Below are 24,360 nucleotides of genomic sequence, written 5' to 3' on the forward strand. Positions count from 1 at the left end.
CATTTCATCATCTTACCTTGCTTTAGTTTTCTTCATATCACTTAGTATATTGTTTTATGCATGTGTGTTGTTTTGTTTGTTCATTGGCTGTCTCCCGCCACTAGCCAGTAAGCTCTGAGAGGCAGGGATTTTGTCTTCGTAGCCACTGCTGTGCCCGTACCATGTAGAAGGGTGCCCAGCAAATTATATGCCGAAGAAAGGAATGAATGAATGAATGAATGAATAAGGAGACCGGGGAAATAACCCAGACTCATGAATTAGGACAGGATGATGAGGATGGGAGGGAGGAGATGGGTCAGAGGCCCTGGTAAAAATGCTTTTCCTCTAAGACACCCCCTGCTTCCCTCCCTCCCAGCTTGAGCTGATCGGACACAGTATCTTTGATTTTATCCATCCCTGTGACCAAGAGGAGCTTCAGGACGCCCTGACCCCCCGGCAGAGTGAGTCCTTGGAGATCTCTGCCCCCAAATTACAGAAACTGAGGCTCCACCCTTCCTTCAGCATATCTCCTCCCCCTCTGAAATACTGGACTGAGAAAAATGGGATGAAGAGGACGTGGCCCTGCCCCAGGGGAATACAGGGACATGGCTCCACCCTGGGGGTCTAAAGGAGCATAGCATACCCCGTGGAGACCCTCTGTGGGTCGGAAGTCTCAATTTGGGGGATGAGGCTGGGGAGAGTTTAGTAACCAGGGTGCTGGAGGGACTGGGCCCTGTCCCAAGCTGCCCGGTGACCTGCTTCTCCCCTCCCCCTCCCCGCTCCCATGGCCCTCCTCAGGCCTGTCCAAAAAGAAGCCGGAGGTCCCCACCGAGCGGTGCTTCTCCTTGCGCATGAAGAGCACCCTCACCAGCCGCGGGCGCACCCTCAACCTCAAGGCGGCCACCTGGAAGGTGGGCAGGGCCTGGCCTGGAGGAGGGCGAGGGACCTGCTGGGGCTGGACCTGAGCGCTAAAGTTCTCACAGTGGCTTGGAGTCCAGGAGTCTCCTGGGCCAGGGATCCAGTGGGGCATTCTCAGGCTGGGTCTAGTGCATCCTTTGGGTACCTAGGAGGTTGGGGATCTGGGGGTCCTTGTATCCTTTCTTAGTCTGGGTCTCTGTGGGTCTGGGGCTGGGGGTCCTCAGCGTCCTGGGCCTGGAGTCTCCATGGGGTTGGAATCTGGGGTCCTCAGAGCTCCCTGAGTCTTAAGAATCTAGAGATTGTCAAAAGCTTCTTAGGTTGGGTCTCTGTGGGGTTGGGGTCTGGGGGTCCTCAGAGCTCCCTGAGCTGGGTCTCTAGAATCCTCAGGGGTTTCTACTTCTCAGCTCCCTGAGGGGAGGGGCCCGCAGGGATATACCTCCCAGCCCCTTGGGTAGCCCTAGGCCCAGGTGTATCATTGCCTCGCTCCCTGCCCACCAGGTACTGCACTGTTCTGGACACATGAGGGCCTACAAACCCCCTGCACAGTCTTCCCCGGCCGGGAGCCCCAACTTGGAGCCCCCCCTGCAATGCCTGGTGCTAATCTGTGAAGCCATCCCCCACCCTGGCAGCTTGGAGCCCCCATTGGGCCGGGGGGCCTTCCTCAGCCGCCACAGCCTGGACATGAAGTTCACCTACTGTGACGAGAGGTGGGCAGGAGCCAGGGGCCCACCCACCACCTGCCAGCCTGGCTCCTCCTCTTCCTTTCTGCCCAAGTTCATTCACGTCTCCTCTCCTACCCCCCAGCTTCTCTCTCTGCTCTGTTTCTATCTCTCTGACTCCATCTATCTCTGTCCTTGTGTATCTCTCTGTCTCTGAATTGTCTGTGGGTCTTCGTATCTGGGTTCAGACTGCTTGGGTTCAAATGCTGGCTGTGCACCCTTGGCCAAATGACTTCACCTCTCTGTGCCACACTTTCCTCATCCGTCTTATGGGGTGATAGCAGAACCTACTTTGAACAGTTGTTCTGAGCATTCAGTGAGTTGCCTGGTACAAAGCACTCTAGAAGTGCCTATTTTTTTAAATCATTATCATCGTGATTACTTTTTATTTCTATTCATTCTTTTTTATCTTTCTTTTTGTGACTTTCTTTCTTTCTCTTCCCGCCTCCTATTTCTTTCACGTTCTCTTTTGTCTTTCTTTTTTTTTTTTTTTTTAATATTTATTTATTTATCTTTGGGCTGCCTCAGGTCCTAGTTGTGGCACGCGGGATCTTTCATTGCGGTGCGTGGGCTTCTCTCTAGTTGTGGCACGCGGGCTCCAGAGTGCGTGGGCTCTGTAGTTGCGGCATGCAGGCTCTTTAGCTGTGGCACACAGGCTTAGTTGTTCCACGCATGTGGGATCCTAGTTGCCCGACCAGGGATCGAACCTGCGTCCCCTGCATTGGAAGGAGGATTCTTAACCACTGGACCACCAGGGAAGTCCCCTTTTTTGTCTTTCTTTTCATCACTCTTCCCATTTTTACCTTCTCTCTCCTCCCCTATTAGCTTCCTATGGCTGCTGTATCATGTTACCACAAACGTAGTGGCTCAAAACAATACAAATTCTCTATCTCAGTGTTCTGGAGGTGAGAAGTCTGAAATGAGTCTTATGAGGCTGAAATCAAGGGCTATGTTCCTTCTGGAGGCTCCAGGGAAGAATCTGTTTCCTTGCCACGAGAGCTTCTGGAGACGTCCTACATTCCTTGGCTCGTGGCCCCTCTCTCTACCTTCACAGCGCATCACTTCAGCCTCTGCCTCCATCATCACATCTAGTCTCACTCTGATCACCTACTCCCCTCCTATAAGGACTCCTGTGATTACACTGGGCCCACCCAGATAATCCAGGATCATCTCCACATCTCAAGATGCTTAACTTCATCACACCTGCAAAGTCCCTTTTGCCATGTAAGGTAGCATATTCACAGGTTCCGGGAATTAGGACGGAGACATCTTCAGGGGCCATTATTCAACCGGCCACACCCCTTTTTCTATTTCTTACTCTCCCTTTCTCTCTGTTACAACCCTGTCTCTCTCTGTCTTGCTGGCTTCATCCCCGTGTCCCCCTCTCCTTCCTTTCACCCACCCTCCACTTTCGCCAGTTGAACTGACCGGGGTCCACTGCACCCACTTCAGGATTGCGGAGGTTGCTGGCTACAGCCCTGATGACCTGATTGGCTGTTCTGCCTATGAGTACATCCATGCGCTGGACTCAGATGCAGTCGGCCAGAGCATCCATACCTGTACGTGTTCAGGTTCCGTTTCCAGTGCTGCATGGCCCCAGCCAACACCAGCTGCCTGCTTCCCCAAGTCCCAAGGAACCTTCTCTTCCCTGGCCCCTTCATACCCAGCACCCTGCTCCCACGGCCTTCTCTCCCCAGTTGCCCTAACCCCTCCCCATGCCCCTCCCCAGTGCTGAGCAAGGGCCAGGCAGTAACGGGGCAGTACCGCTTCCTGGCCCGGAGTGGTGGCTACCTGTGGACCCAGACCCAGGCCACAGTGGTGTCGGGGGGCCGGGGCCCCCAGTCTGAGAGTATCGTCTGCGTCCATTTCCTGATCAGGTAAGCGGGAAGGAGGTGGGGTGACTGTGTGTGTGGTTCTCGTCTGGTCTGCATATGTGTGAACAGGTGTGTGTGTGTGTATATGCACAGGTGTGCATGTGTATGGTGCACACGTGTGTGAGAGGGAATGTGCACAAGTACACGTATGTCGAACACGTGTGACTCGCCACACACGTATCTGCATGTAGACACAAATGTGTGTGAGCGTGTAATTTAAACTAAAAGGATTCTATATTCAAGTTAAAGTAAGAAATCTAGCTGAATCTTGGGGGCTTTTTTTGCTTTTTAAAAATTGATGTGTAATTTACATAGAGAAGTTTCATTCTTTTTGGTATACGCTTCTATGAGTTTCGACAAATGCATGGAATCGTGTAACCCCGACCATAATCAAGCTATAGAGTAGGGAATTCCCTGGCGATCCAATGGTTATGACTCCGTACTCTCACTGCCAGGAGCCTGGGTTCAATCCCTGGTCAGGGAACTAAGATCCTACAAGCCACGCAGTGTGGCCCCCCAAAAAAGCTATAGAGTAGTTTCATCACCCAAAAAAATTCTTTCACAGTGAACCCCACTCCACACCCCCAGTCATCTCTGGCAACCACTGATCTGTTCTCTGACTCTAGAATTTTGCCTTTTCCAGAATGTCATGTACACGAAATTCTATAGTATGTAGCCTTTGAGCCTGGCTTCTTTCACTTAGCCTAATATATTTAAAATTTATCTATGTTGAGGTGTGTATCAATACGTTCCTTTTTGATGCTAGGTAATCTTCTATGGTATGAATATGTATGGACCACAGTTTATCCATTCGCCAGTTGGAGGATATTTGGACTGTTGCCTATTTTGGGCAATTATGAAAAAAGCTACTGTAAACATTCTCATCCAGGATTTTGTGAGATCATATGTTTTTGTTTCTCTTGGGCAAACACCTAAGAATGAAATGGATGGGTCATATGGTCAGTGTATGTTTAACTTCCTAAGAAACTGCCAAACTGCTTTCCAGAGTGGCTGTGCCCTCTTGCATTCCCATCAGCAACGCGTGAGGGTTCCAGTTCCTCCACATCTTTGCCAGCATTTGTATTGTCTGTTTTTGTCTTGTTTTGTCTTCATTGGGTGACATTCTAATGGGTGTGTAGTGGTGAATCATAGTCTTTCCCCCGCTTCCATCATGCATCTTAGAAGTTTTTCACCATGACAACATTGTGACAAGGGCAGCAAATTATCACCTAAGACCGAGACTTACAGCTATTCTTTGAAGATTATCTTCCAGGACATGGCATTCATTTCTAAAGCCATAGGAGTTTCCCTGGGTGTTTTTGATCAAGAACAGATTCTATTAGAAAAGAGAGGTTGGGAACAGGAATATTCATATAAGTTTTCATACACAAGAAAACAAGGCTGATCATCTTTGGAATGTTCTCTCCTTAACACCCTTTAAAATCAGAATCTTTGAATAACTTGTTGCCTTGGGAAGAAGTCTCCTCACTGTTAGAGCTAAGGAGAGGGGACCCACCCCCATCTCTTCCGGCAAGCTCCTTTTATTCATTATGAAGATTTGCCTTTTGATGGCCAGGCCCTGGAATTTCAATCTGGCGAGTTCAGTTTTACTGGCAGAAAATGGGTGAAGAAAGAATAGGTGTTTACTTAGTAACAGTGAGATAAGAAGCATATGGTATAAATCATGCTTAGTGCTGTGTACATACTGTGTGGCGTGCAGCTGCGTGACTCTTTGTGCGTGCCCAGGTGCTGACACTTTGTAGAATCCATCCCTCCTCTTCCACACCTAAGCCTCCTTCCGTTGCAGTGAGCACCTGCTCCATAAAAATACAACTCACTTGCACGGGGCACTTACAACATTCCAGGCCCTGGGCTTTGTGCTCACAACCACCCCATGAGGTATAGCAATTATTTCGATCCCCATTTTTGAGGAGAGAAAACTGAGGACCAGAGAGGGAAAGTCATTTGCCTGATGTCACACAGCTAGTAAATGTCAGAGCTGGGTTTTGACCCAAGGTTGGTCAGGAGGCTACGCTAATAACTACCAAACCACACAATCTTATTTGCTCAAGCCAGAAACCTAGAAGTCTCTCCTGCATCCTTTTTCTCATCCCCTCCTATCCCCATCCACTCTATCCGCCTCTGGGATAGATCTTGAGTTTGTTTCCCTTCTCTCTGTCTCCATGGCCACCACCATCTCACACCTTATTTATAGCATTAACCTCCTAACTGAGATCTAAAGCTGGTTTGGATTCCACTGATCACACAACTGCCGAGGTCAGGGGGCAGGTTCTGAAATACAAATTGGTTCATGTCTCTCCCCTGCTCAAAGCCCTTCTGTGGTTCTCCAGTATCCAGGAGAGAAAGCCCAAGAACCTTAACATGGCTCATCTGGCCCCGTGTGACCTGACTCCTGCATGCCTCCCCTTGTCACTCCAAACTTCAGGACCTTTGCACATGCGGTTTCCTCTGCCAGCATGCTCCTCCCCCTTCCCGCCTCCTCTTTCTCCTGAATGACGCCCCCTCATCCTTCTGGTTTCAGCTCAGACATTACTTACTGAGAGACCCTTTCCTGAACCCCTACAGGAGGTCCTATCTCCCCATTTTCCCTCCTGGTCCTGTCCTTTTGCTTCAGAGCAGTGAAAACCATTTGTAATTATTTATTTGTGTGTTTAACCAGGCCTTCTTCCTTGATTGCCCTTTTCAAAATTGCATATCTCCTTCTCCGCCTTTTTTTCCCCTAATACTTACTGTCCTATAAAAGGGTGACATGGGAATTCCCTGGTGGTCCAGTGGTTAGGACTCCAGTGGTTAGGACTCCGCACTTTCACTGCTGAGGGCCTGGGTTTGATCCCAGATCAGGAAAGTAAAATCCCTCAAGCCAGCCCCACAGAAAAAAAAAAAAAAAAAGAAGTGTGACATGAGCCACATATGTTATTTTGAATTTTCTAATAGCCATTAAAAAAGTAAAAAGGGGGAAAGTGGGGGGTGAGGGGTGGGGGATGGGATGAATTGGGAGATTGGGATTGACATCTATACACTAATATGTACAAAATAGATAACTAATAAGAACCTGCTGTATAGCACAGGGAACTCTACGTCACTTCGCTGTGCAGTAGAAACTAACACAACATTGTAAAACAACTATACCCGCCCCCCCCAAAAAAGTAAAAAGAAACAGGTGAAATTAGTTTCAATAATACTTTATTAAATACAATAATATATCACATCAATAATACATTGTTAAATCAGTAATACATTATTAATTAATGTAATTAATAATACACTATTCAGTGTATTATACATTGTAATATAGGTATATGTGCGTGTATTCTAATACATCCAAAAATGTCATTTCAACATGTAATCAATATTAAAAATTATTAATGAGATATTTTAGATTCTTTTTCATACTCAATTTTTTCAATCTGGGGTGTATTTTATACTGACAGTACATCTCAATTCCAACCAGCCATGTTTCAAGTGCTTCATTAGTGGAAATATATATTTTGTAACTAGATAGATACATTTACCAACAAATAATATCTTTTATTGAAGGTCTGTCTTTTCCCACTAGCATTTAAGCCCCATGAGAGCAGGGAGTTTTGTCTGTCTTGTGCGCTGCTGAATCTCCAGCGCCTAGAACAGTGTCTGGCACACAGTAGTTGCTCAATAAAGAATAATGGCAAATACTTACATAGAGCTCACTCCGTGCCAGGCACGGTCCTATGCATTTGACATACACTAACTCATTTAGGCCTCACGACAACCTGGGGAGGAGGTACTATTATTATTCCCTCTTTACAGAGGAGGAAAATGAGGCCCAGAGAGGTTCAGCCATATGCTCAAGGTCACACTGCTCATAAGTGGCAGAGCTGGAATTTGAACCCAGGCTGCTGGCTGCAGAGCCCTTGCTCTTAACCACTAAGTATTACTGGTTGTGTAGGAAATGTCTGTGGAATGAATGAACGCGTGCATTTCATGTGGCATGTATGCATATGTGTGAGCCCAAGTGTATAGAGCATGTGTGCATATCTGATGTATACACTTGGGCGTATGTGGGAGTTCCTGTTTGTGCCTGTAAGTGCCGAGGGTGCATACACGTGTGACTGTGCGACCTTATGTTTTTCAAGAGGGGTGGGGTGGCTTTGGATCCAGCCTAAATTGGAATATTTCCAGCTCAGAAGGGGTGGGTGAGGATGGGGAAGGATCACAGCTTCTCAAAGAGCTGGTAGAAGGACCACCCACATTCTGACCTGGATATTGTTCTGCAAATGAGATGCAAATGAAGGTCTGGTCCTCCACCCCAGACCCATTCTCCAGAAGCCAATTTGCAGAGAGAACATTTGAGTTGCTTCTGCAGCTACAGACTAGGGAGGGAGGGGGCGGCAGGAAGGCGCGAGGGACATAAGGATGTATTTATAAATTCGTTCCCTTGAATGTGACAAATGCCTATGAATAGAAGCTTCATAAATAAAATCTCTTATTCAGAAAAATATATCCCCATAAATTCTTCATATTTGGCAACATAAGAATATAGTAAGTACATATTCCTCATCAATACATTTATAAGAATGTATTTATAAGTAAATATCTATAAAGAGAATATTTAGTTCTCATGCCTTTCACTCTCCCTGCTCTCTGCCCCTCATGGCCCCTCAGTCTCTCCTCTCTCTCTCTCTCCCCAGGCTGTGCTAAATGCCAACTCTTTTTTTCTGCCTTTCCTTCCACAGAGGGAGCTTGGGAAGACACACTTCACTTTCTTTTCAATGCTATTATAATAAAAAGCATTCAACAAAATTTAAATCTTTAAAACAAGTCAATGTGGCAAAGTATTTTCTGCACAATGCCCACCAGCCCCCGGATGAGACTGCCCTCCTCTAATGGGACATCATATGTGGGGGCTGCTACCTGACTCCCACTCCCCTTTCTGCCCTGTACCCCAGCCGGGTGGAAGAGACCGAAGTGGTGCTGTCCCTGGAGCAAACGGAGCGACACTCTCGAAGACACGTTCAGCGGGGCACCCCCTCTCAGAAGGATGCCCCTAATCCTGGTGACAGCCTTGGTATGGGGCAGGGCTGGGGCTGGGAGGGGTTGTGTCCCCAGGATGCTTGGAAGAAAGCCCAAGTGCCTTAATGCCCCTTGCTTGGCCCTGTGTGACCTGCTTCCCTCCCCTTCTTACTCTCTGAGCCACACCAGCTTCCTTAGTGCTCTGGGAACAAACCAAACTCTTTCATGCCTCAGGGCCTTTGCACATGTAGTTTCCTCTGCCCAGAACGCCCTTCTCTCTTCCCTCCTCCCTCTTCTCCTCTGTCCCCAGGATGATTGCTTCAGTCTTGTTGCTCTCTGCTCTGAATCCTGCTGTGGCTTCCAATCGCCCCCACTTTCCATTTGTTCCGTGCTCCCACTTCACTGTTCTTTGGCTTCCAGTAATCTTGACCCTTCCACGTCTGGCTCCTTTCTACCTCTTCCTTCTCCTCTGCTTAACACCCCACCCCCTCCAATCCTGGATGGATGAGTTTCCCTCCCTGTTTGTTCTTCAGGGCCTCACCGTCTCCAAACTGGTGCTGGCAACCCATGCTCCTGGGTGTGGTAATGAGGTCCCCCATATCCTTTCCTTTTCTGGCTTAGAACTGGCTCGGGGCCACATCTTGACCTCCAGGGACCTTAGAATCTCCTTGAGGATCATGGGCCAGTCTTTTCTCCTAACATGACAGCCCCCCAGGCTGAATGTTACTCTGTGCCACCGGAGAACTGGGTCAGTCACGTGCCATGGTCCAGCCATGTCAATTTTAAATATTAAAACATTTCCCCACCATTGGGCAACTGCTACAGTCTCCAGCCTACTGTGTGCCCTCACCCCATGTTAGCCCCTCCAGGGCAACTGAAGGGACAGCAGGAGTTCTCCAGAACTCAGCAGCACTGTGAACGGGGTCTACGCTGATGACCTAGTCAGCTATGCTCCCGGGGGTTGACAGAGGGCTCTGCCCCTCAGCCCTGGGTGACCATCCTGTGTCCTCCCCATCTTGATGTGTCCTGCAGACACCTCTGGTCCCCGGATCCTAGCCTTCCTGCACCCCCCTGCCCTGAGTGAGGCCGCCCTGGCCGCTGACCCCCGACGTTTCTGTAGCCCTGACCTCCGTCGCCTCCTGGCACCGATCCTGGATGGGACTTCAGTAGCCGCTACCCCCAGCGCACCCCCAGCCCCACGACGCCCCCGAAGTCCTCTTCCGGTAAGCAGTCCCCTCCACTTCAGCCCTCAGGATCTAGGCTGTTTTGGCCTTTGGCTTGAACCTTGCTACTCTCTGGGCCTCAGTTTCTCCATCTATGTAGTGGAAAGGCTGGGATGAGACGAGTCTGGGGTTCCTTCAAGACCTAGACTCCAGATTCTTCAGCTATTATCTGGACCAAAACCTAGGATGTTTGGGACTGGCATGGGTGACCCCCTCATTGCTTGTGACCAAGCATCCAGGTTTTCTGAAGTTTGAATTCAGAGAGTCCAGGATGTCTAATGTCTTAAACTGCACAAACCTGGATTCAAATCCTGACTCTGCCATTTATAGCTGTGTTACCCTGGACAAGTGGGGCCTCGGTTTCTTCACCTGCAAAATTCAGATAATAGCAAGTAGCCACCTCATTGGTTATTGTGAGGGTTCAACGAAATCATTCATGAGAAGCACGTAGTAAAGGCTTCAAGAGACCATAACGGTTACTGTTTTTACTTAAGGGTCCAGATAGTCTGACCTTTGACTCAGGGGTCCATATTATCTGGTCTTGACTTTCCTTATTCCCACCTTTGTGACCCCCCCACCCCAAAATATCTTCTCTCCACCGGAGAAATAGACTGTGACCTTTGACCTCACCCTTTACCCTTGGGAAGCTGGACTGGGCATTGTTTTCCTCCAGACTCCAAGACACATAACCCCAGAGGGCCAGAATATCTTGGCCTCAGGCTTTGGTCTTTCGAACCTTTGATGTTTGCTCTGTCAATCTACACCCAGAGGGACTTCCCTGATAGCGCAGTGGTTAAGAATCCACCTGCCAATGCAGGGGACACTGGTTCGAGCCCTGGTCCAGGAAGATCCCACATGCCACAGAGCAGCTAAGCCTGTGCGCCACAACTACTGAGCCTGTGCTCTAAAGCCCCTGCACCACAACTACTGAGCCCGCGTGCCGCAACTACTGAAGCCCGCGCGCCTAGAGCCCGTGCTCCACAACAAGAGAAGCCACCACAATGAGAAGCCCGCGCACCGCAATGAAGTGTAGCCCCCGCTCGCCGCAACTAGAGAAAGCCCGCATGCAGCAACGAAGACCCAACGCAGCCAAAAATAAATAAAATAAGATAAATAAATTTATATATAAAAAAAATTTATGCCCAGGCACTCAGACTTTTGAACACCCAGGTGCAGAAACTCACATTTGCTATTTGACCCCTTTGGTGTCCCAGCTGTCTGACATTTGACCCTCACTTCTACCCCTGAGCTCAAATGTTTAGACTGCCTTACTGCTTAACATCTCCCAGGCTCAAGATTTCCTTAAGTCTCTATTCTCTCTCCCCACAGGCTGATCTCCCAGATGAACTACTTGTGGATGTGGAGAATGCACACAAACTCTTTGCCTCTGGGAAAGACCTTGAGGCAGTGGAGACAGATCTAGATATAGCTCAGGTAAGGGCTGGCATGGAAGGAACAGTCTTTACCTCTGGGTTCTGGGTGACATATCTAAGTTTTAGAGAAGGATGGTGGAATGGTTAAGGGGATGAGTGGATGGATGGATAGATGGGTCATTGAATTCACTAGGTGGATGATGGTAGAGAGATGGATGGGTAATGCTTAGGTATTTGGACGGATGGATGGATGGACAGATGGATGGATGATGTATGTTTGGATGGGTAGCTGGGTAGATAGACCGTTGGATGGATGATAGATGGATAATGTTTGGATGATTGATGGTCTGGAGAGATAAATGACAGTGGCATAGATGTATTAGCTATATATCACTGTGTAACAAATTACCCCAAAACTCAGTACCTTCAAACAAACATTTATGGGACTTCCCTGGCAGTTCAGTAGTTGAGACTTCGCCTTCCAATGCAGGGGGTGCAGGTTCAATCCCTGGTCAGGGAGCTAAGATCCCACATGCCTCAGGGCCAAAAAACCAAAACATAAAACAGATGCAATATTGCTACATATTCAATAAAGACTTTAAAAATGGTCCACATCCAAAAAAAAAAAAACTTAAAAAAAACCCCCAGACATTTATTATGTCACACAATTTCTGAGAATCAGGAATCTGGGAGCAGCTTAGCTGGATGGTTTTTTCTGAGTCTCTCATGAGGTTGAAGTCAAGCTCTCAGGCAGGGCCATAGTCATCTGGGGCTAGAGGATTCAATTCCAAACTCACACACATGGTTGTTGGCAGGCCTCAGTCCCGCACTGGCTTTGGCTGGAGGCCTCAGTTCCTCACCATGCGGGCCTGCATAGAGGCTGCCTAAGCATTCTCACAACATGGCAGCTGGCTTCCCCCAAGGCAAGTAATCCAAGAGACAGAGAGTGAACCTAAGACAGAAGATGCAGTCTTTTATAACCTAATCTCAGAAGTGACATACCATCACTTTTGCTGTATTGTATTGGTCATACAGACCAAACCTGGTACAATGTGGAAGGCAGCCACAAACAAGTGGGAACACCAAAAGGCAAGGACCATTGGGATTTATGTCTCTCCTTCACACAAAACTCACTCATCCCCTCCCAAGTCCCCTAAAGTCTCTTCCCACTACACCATCAACTTTAAGTCCAGAATCTCGTCACCTCAGTCAGGTCTGGGTGTGGCAAAGCACCTCAAATACAGTTCCTCTCAATCTGTTGGTCTGTGAACTAGAGAGACAAGTTGTCTGCCACCCACATACCCAACATCCAGTGATGGAACAGGCAGAGAATAACTGCCAAAAACACTCCTATTCAAAAAAAAGGGGAAAGGAGAGCACACAGGTATCACTGGTCCACAGCAGTTTTGAAATCCAGTTGGGCAAATATCAAAAGTTCCTTGGTCAGAACCCATTCTGACTCAAAAACATCCCAGTTTTTCTCCATGGTTCTTAGCTCCACCCTCTGGGCTCTTGGCAATTCACTCTGAGTCATCCTTCCTTTTTCATAAAAAGGTAACATGTATTTGCAGCTGAGTGGTTTTCATAACCTGCTTCCTGCTTTTAGAACTTTGATGGCCCAAAGATCTCTTTTCATTTTGTACCATCTTTGTCGCTTTCAGGCCAAGATGGCAATGCTTCTGTGCATATAAGTCTCTTAAAAAAACAAAAAACAAAAAACTTTGTATGTCTTAAATGAACCTCTTTGGAGTTCACTCCATTAGACAAAAGCCATACCCACAAATCTCTGAGATAAACCCTTCCCTACCTCGGGCTTCTGTTGAGATGGCTGAGTGACAGTGCCCTGAGGTTTAATAGAAGCCCTATTGTTTGATTGAGAAGACCTGTGAGGCACATCCTTAAACCCTAGAGTACCTTTTGTCTGACTGAGGATATTCTAGGCACCACCTTTTGTCTTTCTGAGGTCTTAACAAGGAATTTTATAAACGCACCCTGGGCTTAATCTTTAGACCATGCTTTCCCGAGAGTGCCCTTCTTTGCTCAGAAACTATTTCTTAATTTTAGCATCACTTGCCATCTGGGGAATTCCCAGAGTCAGCCAAACCCAAGGGGAGGGGCACAATCCTCCAGACTGTCAAGTCTGCCCAAGACTTCTGACGTCAGCCACAAGTTTGGGGGTCCCCAGGGCTACCCTCACTTCAGAGCAGCTGCCTACAAATTCAGAGATTCTCATGGGCTCCCTCAGGTTTTATAATTTACTAGAACTAGTCATAAAACTAAGGAAAGCACTGTATTTATGATTACAGTCTTATTATAGCAAAAGAATATTATAGCCAAAGGAAGAAATTCATAGGGTGGAATCTGGGGCTGGGAAAGTCCCAAGTTCAAAGCTTTCATGTCCCCAGGGATGGTATTACCCTCCTGGCATTGATGTGTGGAAACATGCATATGGAATACTGCCAGTCCTAGAAGCTCACCCCAGCTTTGGTCTCCAGAGTTTTTATTGAGGTTTCATTGTGTAGGCATGATCAACTGAGTTATTGCCAATGTAGTTGAATTCCACCTCCATCTCCACCTTCCCCAGCACACACACACATTTTCCTTGGAGGTCAGGCTGATTTCACGTGGCCCAAAGCCCCAGCCCTCAAATCCCATGGTTGGCCTTTCTGGCATGGATAGTCCCCGTCCTGAGTTGTCTTGTCAGAATAAACTATCAGGTGTGGTCCAAGGGGTCCATCATGAGTAGCCAAGACACACCCACCTATCACTTGGGAAATTCCAAGGGTTTAGATGTCACCTCCCAGGAGCCAGGACAAAGGCCGAACCTCTTTTTGGGTAAAATTCTTCAGTACACAGGGATGTTGAGAATTTTCAAGCCCTTCAAGCCCCAGCTCCTTCCTGTTTAACATTTCTTCCTTTATCTTTTCTCTCCCTTTGCCTTTTACTCCAAGTAAGCAAGAAGAAATCAGGCAGCCCCTTCAACACTTTGGCTGGAAATCTCCTTAGCTGGATCACCCAGCTTTCTAGTTACATTTTCTACTTTCCACAAAAGTGCAGGTGACAGTGTTGCTAAACTTTCAGCCACTTCCCAGCAAAAACCTTTCCTCCAGCTTCAGATAACGTGTTCCTCACTTGCCTTCAAGCCCTCTGTGGCAGGCTCCTCATGGTTCAAATTTTGACCAATGCCTTGTTCAAGGCAATCTAGGCCTCCTCTAACAGGCCCTTCAAAGTCCTTCCAGCCCTTGCTCACTGCCCAGTGCAAAAGCCACTCTCCCATTTTAGGTTTTTGTTACAGCCACACCCCACACTCCTTATCAAAATCTTATTTGCTATCTATTTCTGGATAACAAATTACTGTAAAACTTCGAAGGTTAATACAAGCGTGTATTACTTCATATACCTTCTGAGGGTCAGGGGTTTGGGAGTCACTTAGCTGGGTGGCTTTTGCTCAGGGTCTCTCATGAGGTTGCAGTCAAGATGTCACGCAGGGTTGCAGTCATCTGAAGGCTTGACTGGGACTAGAAGATCCACTTCCGAGATCCCTCTCTTGGCTGTTGGCAAGAGGTCTGTTTCTTGCCTTGTGGGCCTCTCCAGAGGGCTCCCCTCAAGAGCCAGTGACCTGAGAGAGAGAGAGCACAGCAACAACGGAAGCCACAGTATCGTTACAACCTAATGTTGGAAGTCACACACCATCATCTCCTCAATATCCTATTGTTACCAGGTCAGCCCTAGTCACCATAGTAGGGGACTAAACTAGGGTGTGAAAACCAAGAGGTGAGGATCCTTGGGGGCCATCTTGGCAACTGGCTACCACAGAGTCCTTCTACCCATTTTACAGATGAGGAAACTGAGGCTCAGACTCTTGACCTCAGGCACACAACTCAGAAGTGGTGGAGCTGGGACTCTAGCCCGGGCCCACCCAAGGCCAAGGCTCATGCTCTTAACTCCCTCCTGCCCTCCGCAGGACGTCGATGCTCTGGACTTGGAGATGCTGGCCCCCTACATCTCCATGGATGATGACTTCCAGCTCAACTCCAGTGAGCAGCTACCCAGGGCCTACCACAGACCTCCAGGGGCTGTTCCCCGGCCCCGTGCACGGAGCTTCCACGGCATGTCGCCCCCAACCCCTGAGCCCTCCCTGCTGCCCCGCTGGGGGAGTGACCCCCGGCTGAGCTGTTCCAGCCCCTCCAGAGGGGACCCCTCAGCATCCTCCCCCATGGCTGGGGCTCGGAAGAGGTGAGCCACAGTAGATGTGGGATGTAAAGAAGCGTAGAGGGAATTCCCTGGCGGTCCAGTGGTTAGGACTCCGTGCTTTGACTGCTGAGGGTGTGGGTTCAATCCCTGGTCGGGGAACTAAGATACTGTGAGCAGTGGCGTGGCAAAAAAAAAAAAAAAAAAGAAGTATAGAGAAGGTCCCTGGCCCCATCTCTCTCCTGCCTCCTACTTCAGCCTCATCCCTTATTATTCCTTCTACCCTGACGTCTGCTCCAGCCAGGCCCTCAGTGTCCCCAGCACATGTCATGTTTGTTTCAAACTTTATGTCTTTGCCTAGGCTGTCCCTTCCTTCTGGAGTGCCCTCCACTGTTCTCATTGTTTATCCAAATCCCACCAGTCAACCACGGCCCTCTCCTTTAGAATATATTTCTATCTGGCCTAGTAACAATTTTTGTCATAGTGAAGAGGACATTGCCACGGTGTCAGAGAAACTGCCTAGAACTAAGTTCCCTAACACCTTTGAGTATCTGTTGAAAGCCATGGACCCTTCCCCAGAAGATTTACACACACATATAGACACATGATTTTGCATATAATTTCAGAGGATCCATGTCCCCCTTCCAAAGATGTTACACTACTAATACTCAAGTTTTTGCTCTCCAAATTGTAGGCATGTGCCCATTTAGTCTCCAGGGTGGTCTCGTTACTATCCTTATAAGGCTTTCATGGATACATCTCATTATTTTCCAAGGCTTTCAGTTTGGAGTTGGATATACAGTGGGTGCCTAATAACGATTTGTGAAGTGAGAGAGGGAGGAAATTAGTGAATATAGTAGTTGGATGGATGGATGGATGGATGGATGGGGGAGTGGGTGGCTGAGTGGATGGATAGATAGGTGGATGAATGGAAGGATAGACGGATGGTGGTTGTATAGGTGGGTGGGTGATGGATCACTGGGTAGATGAATGGGAAGATGGATTTGCAGATGGATGAATGGATGGATTGGTGGCTGTATGAGTAAAGGAATAAACAGGTGCCTGGGGGAGTGAATGAACGCTCATCACCTGCTCACACTGGTGCCCACACCTGCCCAGGTTTGCTGGGTTCTGAGATTCTTGCCTGTCTTCCTCCAGGGCCCTGGCCCAGAGCTCAGAGGACGAGGCAGAGGGGGTGGAGCTGCTGGGAGTGAGACCCCCCAAACGGTCCCCCAGCCCAGAACCCGGAAACTTCCTGCTGCCTCCCCTCAGCCTGGTATGTGTGGGGATTCGTGGGATTCTCTGGCCCTCAGAACCCAGCAGGCTTAAACCTAGTTTTTATAGATGGAAAAACAAGAGAGGCAGGGCCTGGCTGAAGGTCAAATGGACGGTCAGCCATCCAGCTAGGGCTAGGACCTTGATCTGCTGGTTCAGGCAACAGGTATCGAAGGGCTTTGCAAATAGACGTAAGTTGGTGGTAAGTGCTAAGAAGAAAAAATAAGCAGGGTAAGGGGAGAAATGACAAGGGTGAATATCTCTAGGAATCTTCTCTGCTCCCATGGAACACTCCCTCCCAAACCTAGCACAGGTCTTGGCCTTGGATTATTAGTGTAGCTTTAAGAGTACAGACACTAGAGTCAGACTGACTTGGGTTCGAGTCCCAGGTCCGTCACTCAGTAACTGTGAGACCTTGGGTTGGTGACGTCACCACTCTCAGCCTCAGTCTCCTCATCTGGGAAGTAGCAGATAGTTACATTTCATAGGACTGGCCTGAGACGTAATGAAATCAGGCCCTTAGCTGCTCCTTAGTGGGCTATTGATAAATGGGCGTATAAAAGCCAACCAAACAAGAGAGCACCTCGGGCACCTCACTCTGAACAGGGCTGTTTGAACATGAGAGTATGGTTGTTAATATCAACAGCTCTTATTTATTGAGTGCCTACCACGTGCCAGACGCTGACTGCACAAAGTGCCTTGCATGATTATTCAATCCCTACAGCCACTCTTGAAATATTATCATTATTATTATTATTCACATTTACACACAAGAGGTTAAGCAACTGTATCAGTCAGAGACTGGACAGGAAACAGAGAACATGTTCAATGGGGTGTTGATGAGAATTTAGTAACAGGACTGTTGGCAAAGGTGTAGGCATCACCCTGGGGCTAGCAACACCATCCCTAGCCTGAAGGCACAGGGCAGGGGGGTGCTCACTGGATCCTGGAGAGAGTAGGGTCCACCTTGTAAGAGCTGAAACCTTCCATGGCGGGACACAGCCAACCCAAGATGACCCAGCAGGGAAGCAGCTAGAAGATCAAATACCCCTTGTCTTCCTCCTCCCACCTGCTGGTATCTCCCATCATGTGAACCTCAAAGGAACACACAGAGCAAGGTTGCATGTTGATGGAGTCAACATGTGACACGCACAGGTCAGCCCGCTGGGGCACTGAAGAAGGGGAGAACAAGGCTCTGGAGGGACCCACGGAGGACGTCTGCGACAGTGACTCACCCAAATTCACAGCCAATAAGCGGCCACTGAACACCACAGTGCCCGTAACCACTGCCCCATCCTGCCTCCTTGGATATGGTGGTGATGATGATGATGGTGATGATGGTGATGATTATGATGATGATGTCGGCTTTGTCTGTGTCCCCTAGAGTTTCCTTCTGACAGGAGGACCAGCCCCAGGGAGCCAGCAGGATCCCAGCACCCACCTCCTAGAACTGAATGAGCCCCTGGGTGAGTAGCAACCTGGGTAGACAGAGAGGCTCTGGGTCCCCATCTCCTGTGGGAGGTGCCTTAGGTGGATGAGAGAGGGTGGGGTGATACTGAGGCTGGTGGGGGGCTGTCCGTGCCTGGACATGACCTTAGTGGAAACAGGCAGTCCCTCCCTCTTCTCAGGGACACCGTGGGAGGAAAGAGAGGCCCTGAGGGAGGCAGGGGCTGGCCAAAGCTGTCCCTTGAGGTGGAAGCCGAGCCCGGGCCCGAGTCTAGGTCTCCCCAAGCCTGTGTCTGATTGTCCCTTGGTCATTCCCAGCTGTGTGGCTTTGGGAGATAGTTTCTGCTTCTGGAGTCTCGGTTTCCCCATTCTTGTCAGTGGGGCGCCTATTTTCTGTAAGGAAAAACCCCAATGAACTTTTTGGCCCACCCAGTATAAGAGTTCATACTTTAAGGAGATGTTTTGAGGACTTGTGGAGATGCCGCCCAGGAAGAGCTTAGCACGAGACCTGCTTCACAATAAACGCTCAAGAAGTGTCGCCCTTGAGGTGATGCTGGTCCCAGAACACCGCCCCCCGCCCCGCAACCCCGCAGAGTATGAGACAAGCTGCTTTGTCTGTGCTGCTGTCATCACCTTCCGGCACAACTATGAACAGCCATAGCTCCACCTGAAACCTGCAGGCATTGGCCATGAGGGAGCTTTCCAAAGCACGAATCTGACCCTGGCCTTCCTCTGCTCAAAGCTCTTCTATGCCTCCCTAGCGCCCTTCAGAGAAAGATCAAGCCCCTCATCTTGGACTCCAGTCTCTGCGGGGTCTGACTGTTGCCTCGTCTCACACTGCACTCCGCTTCACATCCTCCGTTTCAGCCACAGTCACTAGCCTTTAATTCATTCTTTCCTTCATGTGTGTAGCAAATATTCACTAAACACACAGTAAGTGCCAGGCACTGTCCTAAGAGCTGAAGACAAAACTGGGAACAAAACACACGGAAACCCCTGCCCTCATAGAGCTGACATGCTAGTGAGGGAGACAGTCCAGAACAAAGAAACAAATGCAGTAAAGAGTACACGTGATGAAAAATAGTGCTACTTGGGAAAATAATGTGTGCAGAGGAAAAAGGAGTTCTGCGGTGGGGGGATTTCCATTTTAAACAGTATGATTAGGGGTGGTCTCATGGAGAAGGTGCCATCTGAACAAAGACCTGAAGGAGGTGAGGGAGTGAGTTGTGACAATTTCTGGGGGAAGAGCATCCCAGGCAGAGGGAACAGCGAATGCAAAGGTCCTGAGGTAGGAGTGTATCTGTCTTCTATGGGGAAAAATCAGGCCAGTGTGGCTAAAGCACAGAGAAGAGAGGAGAGAAGCAGATTCCACAGGGCCACTGCGGGGCATTGTGAGGACTGTGAAGTCATCTTGCTTGAGGAGCCTGCCTCAGGGCTTTTGCATATGCTGATCCCTCTGCCTGGAATGCTTTTCCCTCCATTCTTTGTCTAATTACCACATCCTTTAGATCTCAGATCAAATACGACTCCCTCCACAGAGCCGTCCCTCATTTCCCAAGCTATGGTTTGAAACACTCATCACAATCTACATTCACATAGGAGTTTGTAACATTATTTTATTACTGTCTGTCTACTCCTCACAGGGCAGAGGCCTGGCCTGTCTTGGTCATTGTGCTTCACCGTGTGTGCAAGGCTGGGCAGTGGCTGGGCACAGAGCAGGGCCTCAGTACATATTTGTAAATGAAGAGCTAACGTTTATCTAGAGCTCATTCTGTGCCAAGCTTTGTGCTAAATCTGTTATGTACATGATCCAACTGACGCCCCTCACTGGAATGTCAGCCTCACGAGGGCAGGAAGTTTCATTTGTCCTGTTCATTACTGTGTCCCCAGTGCCTGGCACACAGTAGGTGCTCAACAAATATTTTTTGAATGAGTGAATTCTCATGAATGAAGTAGGTCTAAGTATCCCTGTTTCCCAGATGACCACAGCTCACTGGGCGCTGTTCAAAGCACTTTACGTGGATTCACTCATTTACTCCTCACTGACAGCCCTGTGGGAGGCAGGGGAGGTATTGTTGTTAGCCCATTTTACAGATGAGGTAACTGAGGCACAGAGAGGTAAAGTCACCTGTCCCAGTTCATACAGCAAGTAAATAGCAGAGCCTGGATTCAAACTCAGGAGGCATCTGGCTCCAGGCTTCTTAACATCTGGACACCCGAGATTCAGAGAACAGCACTTGCCCAAGATTTCATTCCTATTTGAATCCGGGCACGCCTGCCTCACCAGCCATGCTTTTAACTGTCTGAAGACGGGTTGGGGTGATAACTCCCCACTGGTTTACCTTCCATCTTCCCCCACAGGCCTGGGCCCCTCCCTGCTCTCTCTCTACCCGGACGAGGACACCACCCAGCCCAGGAGCCACTTTCAGCCAGCAGCAGGCTTGGCCCAGGCCAACTGAGCCAGGTCCTCTTCCCATCTCCCTTCTCCCCCCCGCCAAGAAAGGACGTCAATCATACTCCAAGCCGGCAGCCAATGCACAGGATGGAGGTGCCGGGAGAGGGGTTCCCTCTCTCCTCTCGGTGACCCCCGCCCGCCTCAGGCCTACCTCAGTCCCCACCCCTCTGCCCCACCCCCACTGTCTGGGGGTGCTCCGGGGTGGTCTCAGCTCAGTGACCTCTGGGAGGGGGTCCCTGGCCCTCTCCTGCTTCTCTCAGGACTTCCCTTGGGGTTCTCAGTACCGGTTACCTCATCCTTTTCTCCAATTCTCTTGGCTTTATTTTCGGTAATTAGGGGTGGGGGAGTTTGGGGCTCAGATCTGCATTTCTGGGCTTGGGGGAGTATTGATAACCATAAGCACCTTGCTTTCTATCCATCTTTCTTTCATTCTTATTTTTATTTTTGTTGCTTTCATGATATGTTCTTCATCGCTACAAACTGCCTGGGGTCCATAAGAATGTGGGACTCTGATCTCCCCACCAACTCAGGTGTCAATGGGGACGGGAGGCCTCTGGGCCAGACCTCACCCCCGGCGACTCCTGATTGAGCCCTTAGCCTCCCAAGCGGCCACCCAGCTCTGCCCACCCCTCCGCTCTGGACTTCTGCTGGCTCCTGCCTGACCTGGACCCCGACTCCATAGGTGGTCTTCCTATCCCAGGTGTAGCTTCCAGACCATACCACCTCCACCCCTTTCTGGTTCTAGACCACACAGCTTTCGACCTACTCTGGTTCTAGACTGTGCCACTCCCGGCCTTCTCTGGTTCTAGGCTGCAAAACCCCCAACATGGTCTGGTTTAGACCTTGCATCCTCCAAACTGCTGTGATTCCAGATCTCACCGTCTTCAGCTTTTTCTCCTTCTGGACCTCACAATCTCCAGCTCTATCTTTCTACTTCACGCTCTCCAAAGTTGTCTGGTTCTAGGCCTCACAACCTCCAACTCTCTCAGGCCTAGGACCACCAGAATCCTCTGGCTCTAGAACTCACTCTCTGCCTTCCTCTGGTTCTAGGGCTCTCCCCACAGATCTCCCTTGTTCTCAATGGCGCACTTTCCCACTCCTGCTGATTCCAGCTCTTACAACCAGATTTCTTCTGATGTTGGAACCCCACATCCCCAAGCTTGGAATTGGTTCTAGTCTTCCTGATCTGTAATGCATTTCGTTCCAAATCTAGACTTTGTAATGTCTCAATCATTTTGATTCATGATGCCCAGCTCATCCCTTTTCAACTCTACAGTCGAGACTTGCTTCTCCGGTCAAAAAGAAGTAAAATGGCTTTCATGTCTTGACCTTATAACCAGTACTTTCAGAACCAGACACAATGTTCCAGTTCTCTTTTGCTCTCGACCTCATCATCGCTACCACTGACTGGTCCTGGACTATACAACCTTTACACTTTGCAATTTCCAGGGCCCTCTGATTCCAGATCTGATGATCTCCCTTTCTTCTGGTTCTAGTAATGGGCTTCAAATGTCTTCTGATTCCAGACCTCGTCCTATAAATTTCCTTGGTTCTAGACCTCACAATCTCCAATTCCCCCTTATTCCACATCTTATGACTCCAAACTACCGTGCATCTAGAACTCAGCCTTCAAACATCTTCTGATTACAGACCTTGCCTTATAAATTTTTCTGGTTCTAGACCTTACAGCTTTAAATTCCTGATTTTAGACCTTACAACTCCCAAATCCCTCTGGTGCTAGAACTTGGTCTTCAGACTTTTTCAAATTCTAGTCCTTACTCTGTATCTCTGGTTCTAGACCTCACAGCGTCCAAGTGCCTCTGATTTCAGATCCAAATTCTTCTGGCTCTAGAACTCAGCCTCCAAAGGCTTCTGATTTTAGAATCTGGACCTTGCCCTGTAGATTCCTCTAGGTCTGAACCTTAAGACCTCTGACTCCCTCACTCCAGACCCCACCCTCCTAACTCTATTCTGGGCTTCCCGCCCAACTCAACTTGCTCTAATTACTACTCTCTGCCTTAAGTCTTCCCATTCCAGATCCCTACCCTCCAGGTCCTTGAGCTAATGGACTTCATGCTCAAGCCTCTCCATTCTCAGTCTCATATCCCTAAAAGTTCTCTGTCCTAGAACCCCCTCCCTCCCCACCTCAGCCCTCCAGATATGTACTTACTTTTACTTAACCCCAGGTATCTGGGGAACCTGGGGCTCCCTCACAATCCAGGTGACTTCCCCAGCCGCACAGGCACACGCACAGCCCTATCTGCATATCATGGGGTGGGGAGAGAGGCCAGGACTCCTCAGTACTCCACCACCACCTATGTGTCCCCGTCCCCTTCCCCTAACCTTCTTTCGACGATGGTGCTATTCTTGGTCTCCCACAGGAAAAGGCCTCCCTCTCTCAACCCAATTCACCCCCTTTATGGAAGGCACTTCTCACTGTTTTGTAAAGGGATGGCCTGTCCAGATCGGTGCTATGAGGGGAAGGGTCTGACCCCTCCCTCTCTCAGGGGGTGACCTAGGCCCTCTATGGAGGGAACTGTGTGGGCTGGGGGAGGGGAGGGGACTGGACCAGCCATGCTGGCTCTGAAACCCACTGATCTCTAAACCCCCATAAAGATCTCACCTTGGTAGGCACCAGAGCTCTGTGTGTTGACTCATCTGTGGGGTCGCTTCAGGGGGTGTGGGTGCACCGGATGACTGGGTGTCCACGTCACTTTGTGATATAGGTCTATGTAACGTTGTGTGTCTGGTGATGTTTTTGTTCTGTGTGGGTCATTGTGACATAATTCTGTGAACCTGTGTGTGGGGAGGGTTGTAATTCCTCCTACATGTGTTCGTGTCTGGGTGAAATGATTCAGCCTTATGTGTGTTTCTCATTACTTTGGATTTCTGTGTTCCTGAGTGTAGGAGGCATTGCGATTTTTCTTTTTTTTTGTACCTGTGTGTTGTCTGTGTGGTGTTGTGATTCTGGATGCACGTATGGGGCTGTTTGACAGTATAATTCTGTGTACTGATGTCTGTCTGTGTGACATGATTCTCTGTACTTGAGTGTGTGTGTGTGCGTGCGCGCACGTGCAAAAGAGAGATGTTGTGTCTACAGATTCATGTGTGGACGGGTGTGCTGTTCTGTCATGTCACCCTCATAACCCCTCTCCTATGTTCCACAAAGTAATCTTTTCAAAGGAATAAAACCACTTTTAGGAACTCCCTGGTGGTCCAGTGGTTAGGACTTGGCACTTTCACTGCCATTGCCCGGGTTCAATCCCTGCTTGGGGTGAACTAAGATCCCGCAAGCCACAAGGTGTGGCAAAAAATAAATAAATAAATAAAAATTTAAAAAAAGAAAAGAAAGCCACTTTTAAGCCTTCGCACTTGCTGTTCCTTCTGCCTTAAATGCCTTTTTCTCTTCTCCCCTCTCTTCACCTGATTATCTCCTACTCATACGTTAGATCTTGGTTCAGACATCCCCTCCTCCAAGAAGTCTTCCCTGCCTACCTCAGCTGGGTGAGGTCCTCCCACAACCTCCTGAGAGCTGCCCGCACCCCCGCCCCCACCCCATCAGCTCTAGGTACTCTGTCCCACTTTGAGTACTTATAACGGAGTGGATATAAAAAGTACTTACACTGTGTCAGGCCCTCTGTCACTTTACTTACGTGATCTTATCAAACTCTCCTCTCATCCTATACAATAGACAGTTATTATCCCCATTTTGCAGAGAATGAAACTGAGGTTCAAAGAGGACGATCACTTGCCCGAGGTCACACAGCAGGGAAGGGCTGTGCTGGACTGGAATCCAGGATTCAAATCCATTATGGCATTCTTCCCACACACACCAAAAAAAAAAAAAAAAAAAAATCTCAAAAATCTAACCCACAGCGTAGGCTCTGGAGCATACAG

The 24,360-nt window shown here is 48.9% G+C and overlaps 1 protein-coding gene and 1 long non-coding RNA gene across 6 annotated transcripts in view; one reads left to right on the plus strand and one right to left on the minus strand.

Annotated features, from left to right (window-relative positions):
• The window catches only part of HIF3A (hypoxia inducible factor 3 subunit alpha), a 32,348-nt gene extending 8,021 nt beyond the window's left edge, over positions 1 to 24,327 (plus strand). For 2 of the 5 annotated variants that reach the window (XM_082370155.1, XM_082370153.1), the window contains 12 exons: positions 356 to 440; positions 778 to 890; positions 1,396 to 1,604; positions 3,069 to 3,175; positions 3,346 to 3,493; positions 8,437 to 8,555; positions 9,533 to 9,723; positions 11,053 to 11,157; positions 15,061 to 15,332; positions 16,446 to 16,563; positions 17,947 to 18,028; positions 20,370 to 24,327. In XM_082370155.1, coding sequence (XP_082226281.1) covers positions 356 to 440; positions 778 to 890; positions 1,396 to 1,604; positions 3,069 to 3,175; positions 3,346 to 3,493; positions 8,437 to 8,555; positions 9,533 to 9,723; positions 11,053 to 11,157; positions 15,061 to 15,332; positions 16,446 to 16,563; positions 17,947 to 18,028; positions 20,370 to 20,467 — 1,647 coding nt within the window. In that variant the 3' untranslated portion in view covers positions 20,468 to 24,327. Of the gene's footprint in view, positions 1 to 355; positions 441 to 777; positions 891 to 1,395; positions 1,605 to 3,068; positions 3,176 to 3,345; positions 3,494 to 8,436; positions 8,556 to 9,532; positions 9,724 to 11,052; positions 11,158 to 15,060; positions 15,333 to 16,445; positions 17,790 to 17,946; positions 18,029 to 20,369 lie in introns of those variants that run through there. The other 3 variants (XM_082370154.1, XM_082370152.1, XM_082370156.1) reach the window with 2 other exon arrangements.
• On the minus strand, positions 11,252 to 22,724 carry LOC309617664. The gene is made up of 3 exons (XR_014238097.1): positions 22,634 to 22,724; positions 14,497 to 14,715; positions 11,252 to 12,048 (listed from the first exon to the last, which is right to left on the minus strand). It is a non-coding gene; the product is annotated as an uncharacterized lncRNA (long non-coding RNA).
• Positions 24,328 to 24,360: the final 33 nt, after the last annotated feature.

Source organism: Balaenoptera borealis (assembly GCF_965194805.1).
Source record: "Balaenoptera borealis genome assembly, chromosome: 19".
Lineage (NCBI taxonomy): Eukaryota > Metazoa > Chordata > Mammalia > Artiodactyla > Balaenopteridae > Balaenoptera > Balaenoptera borealis.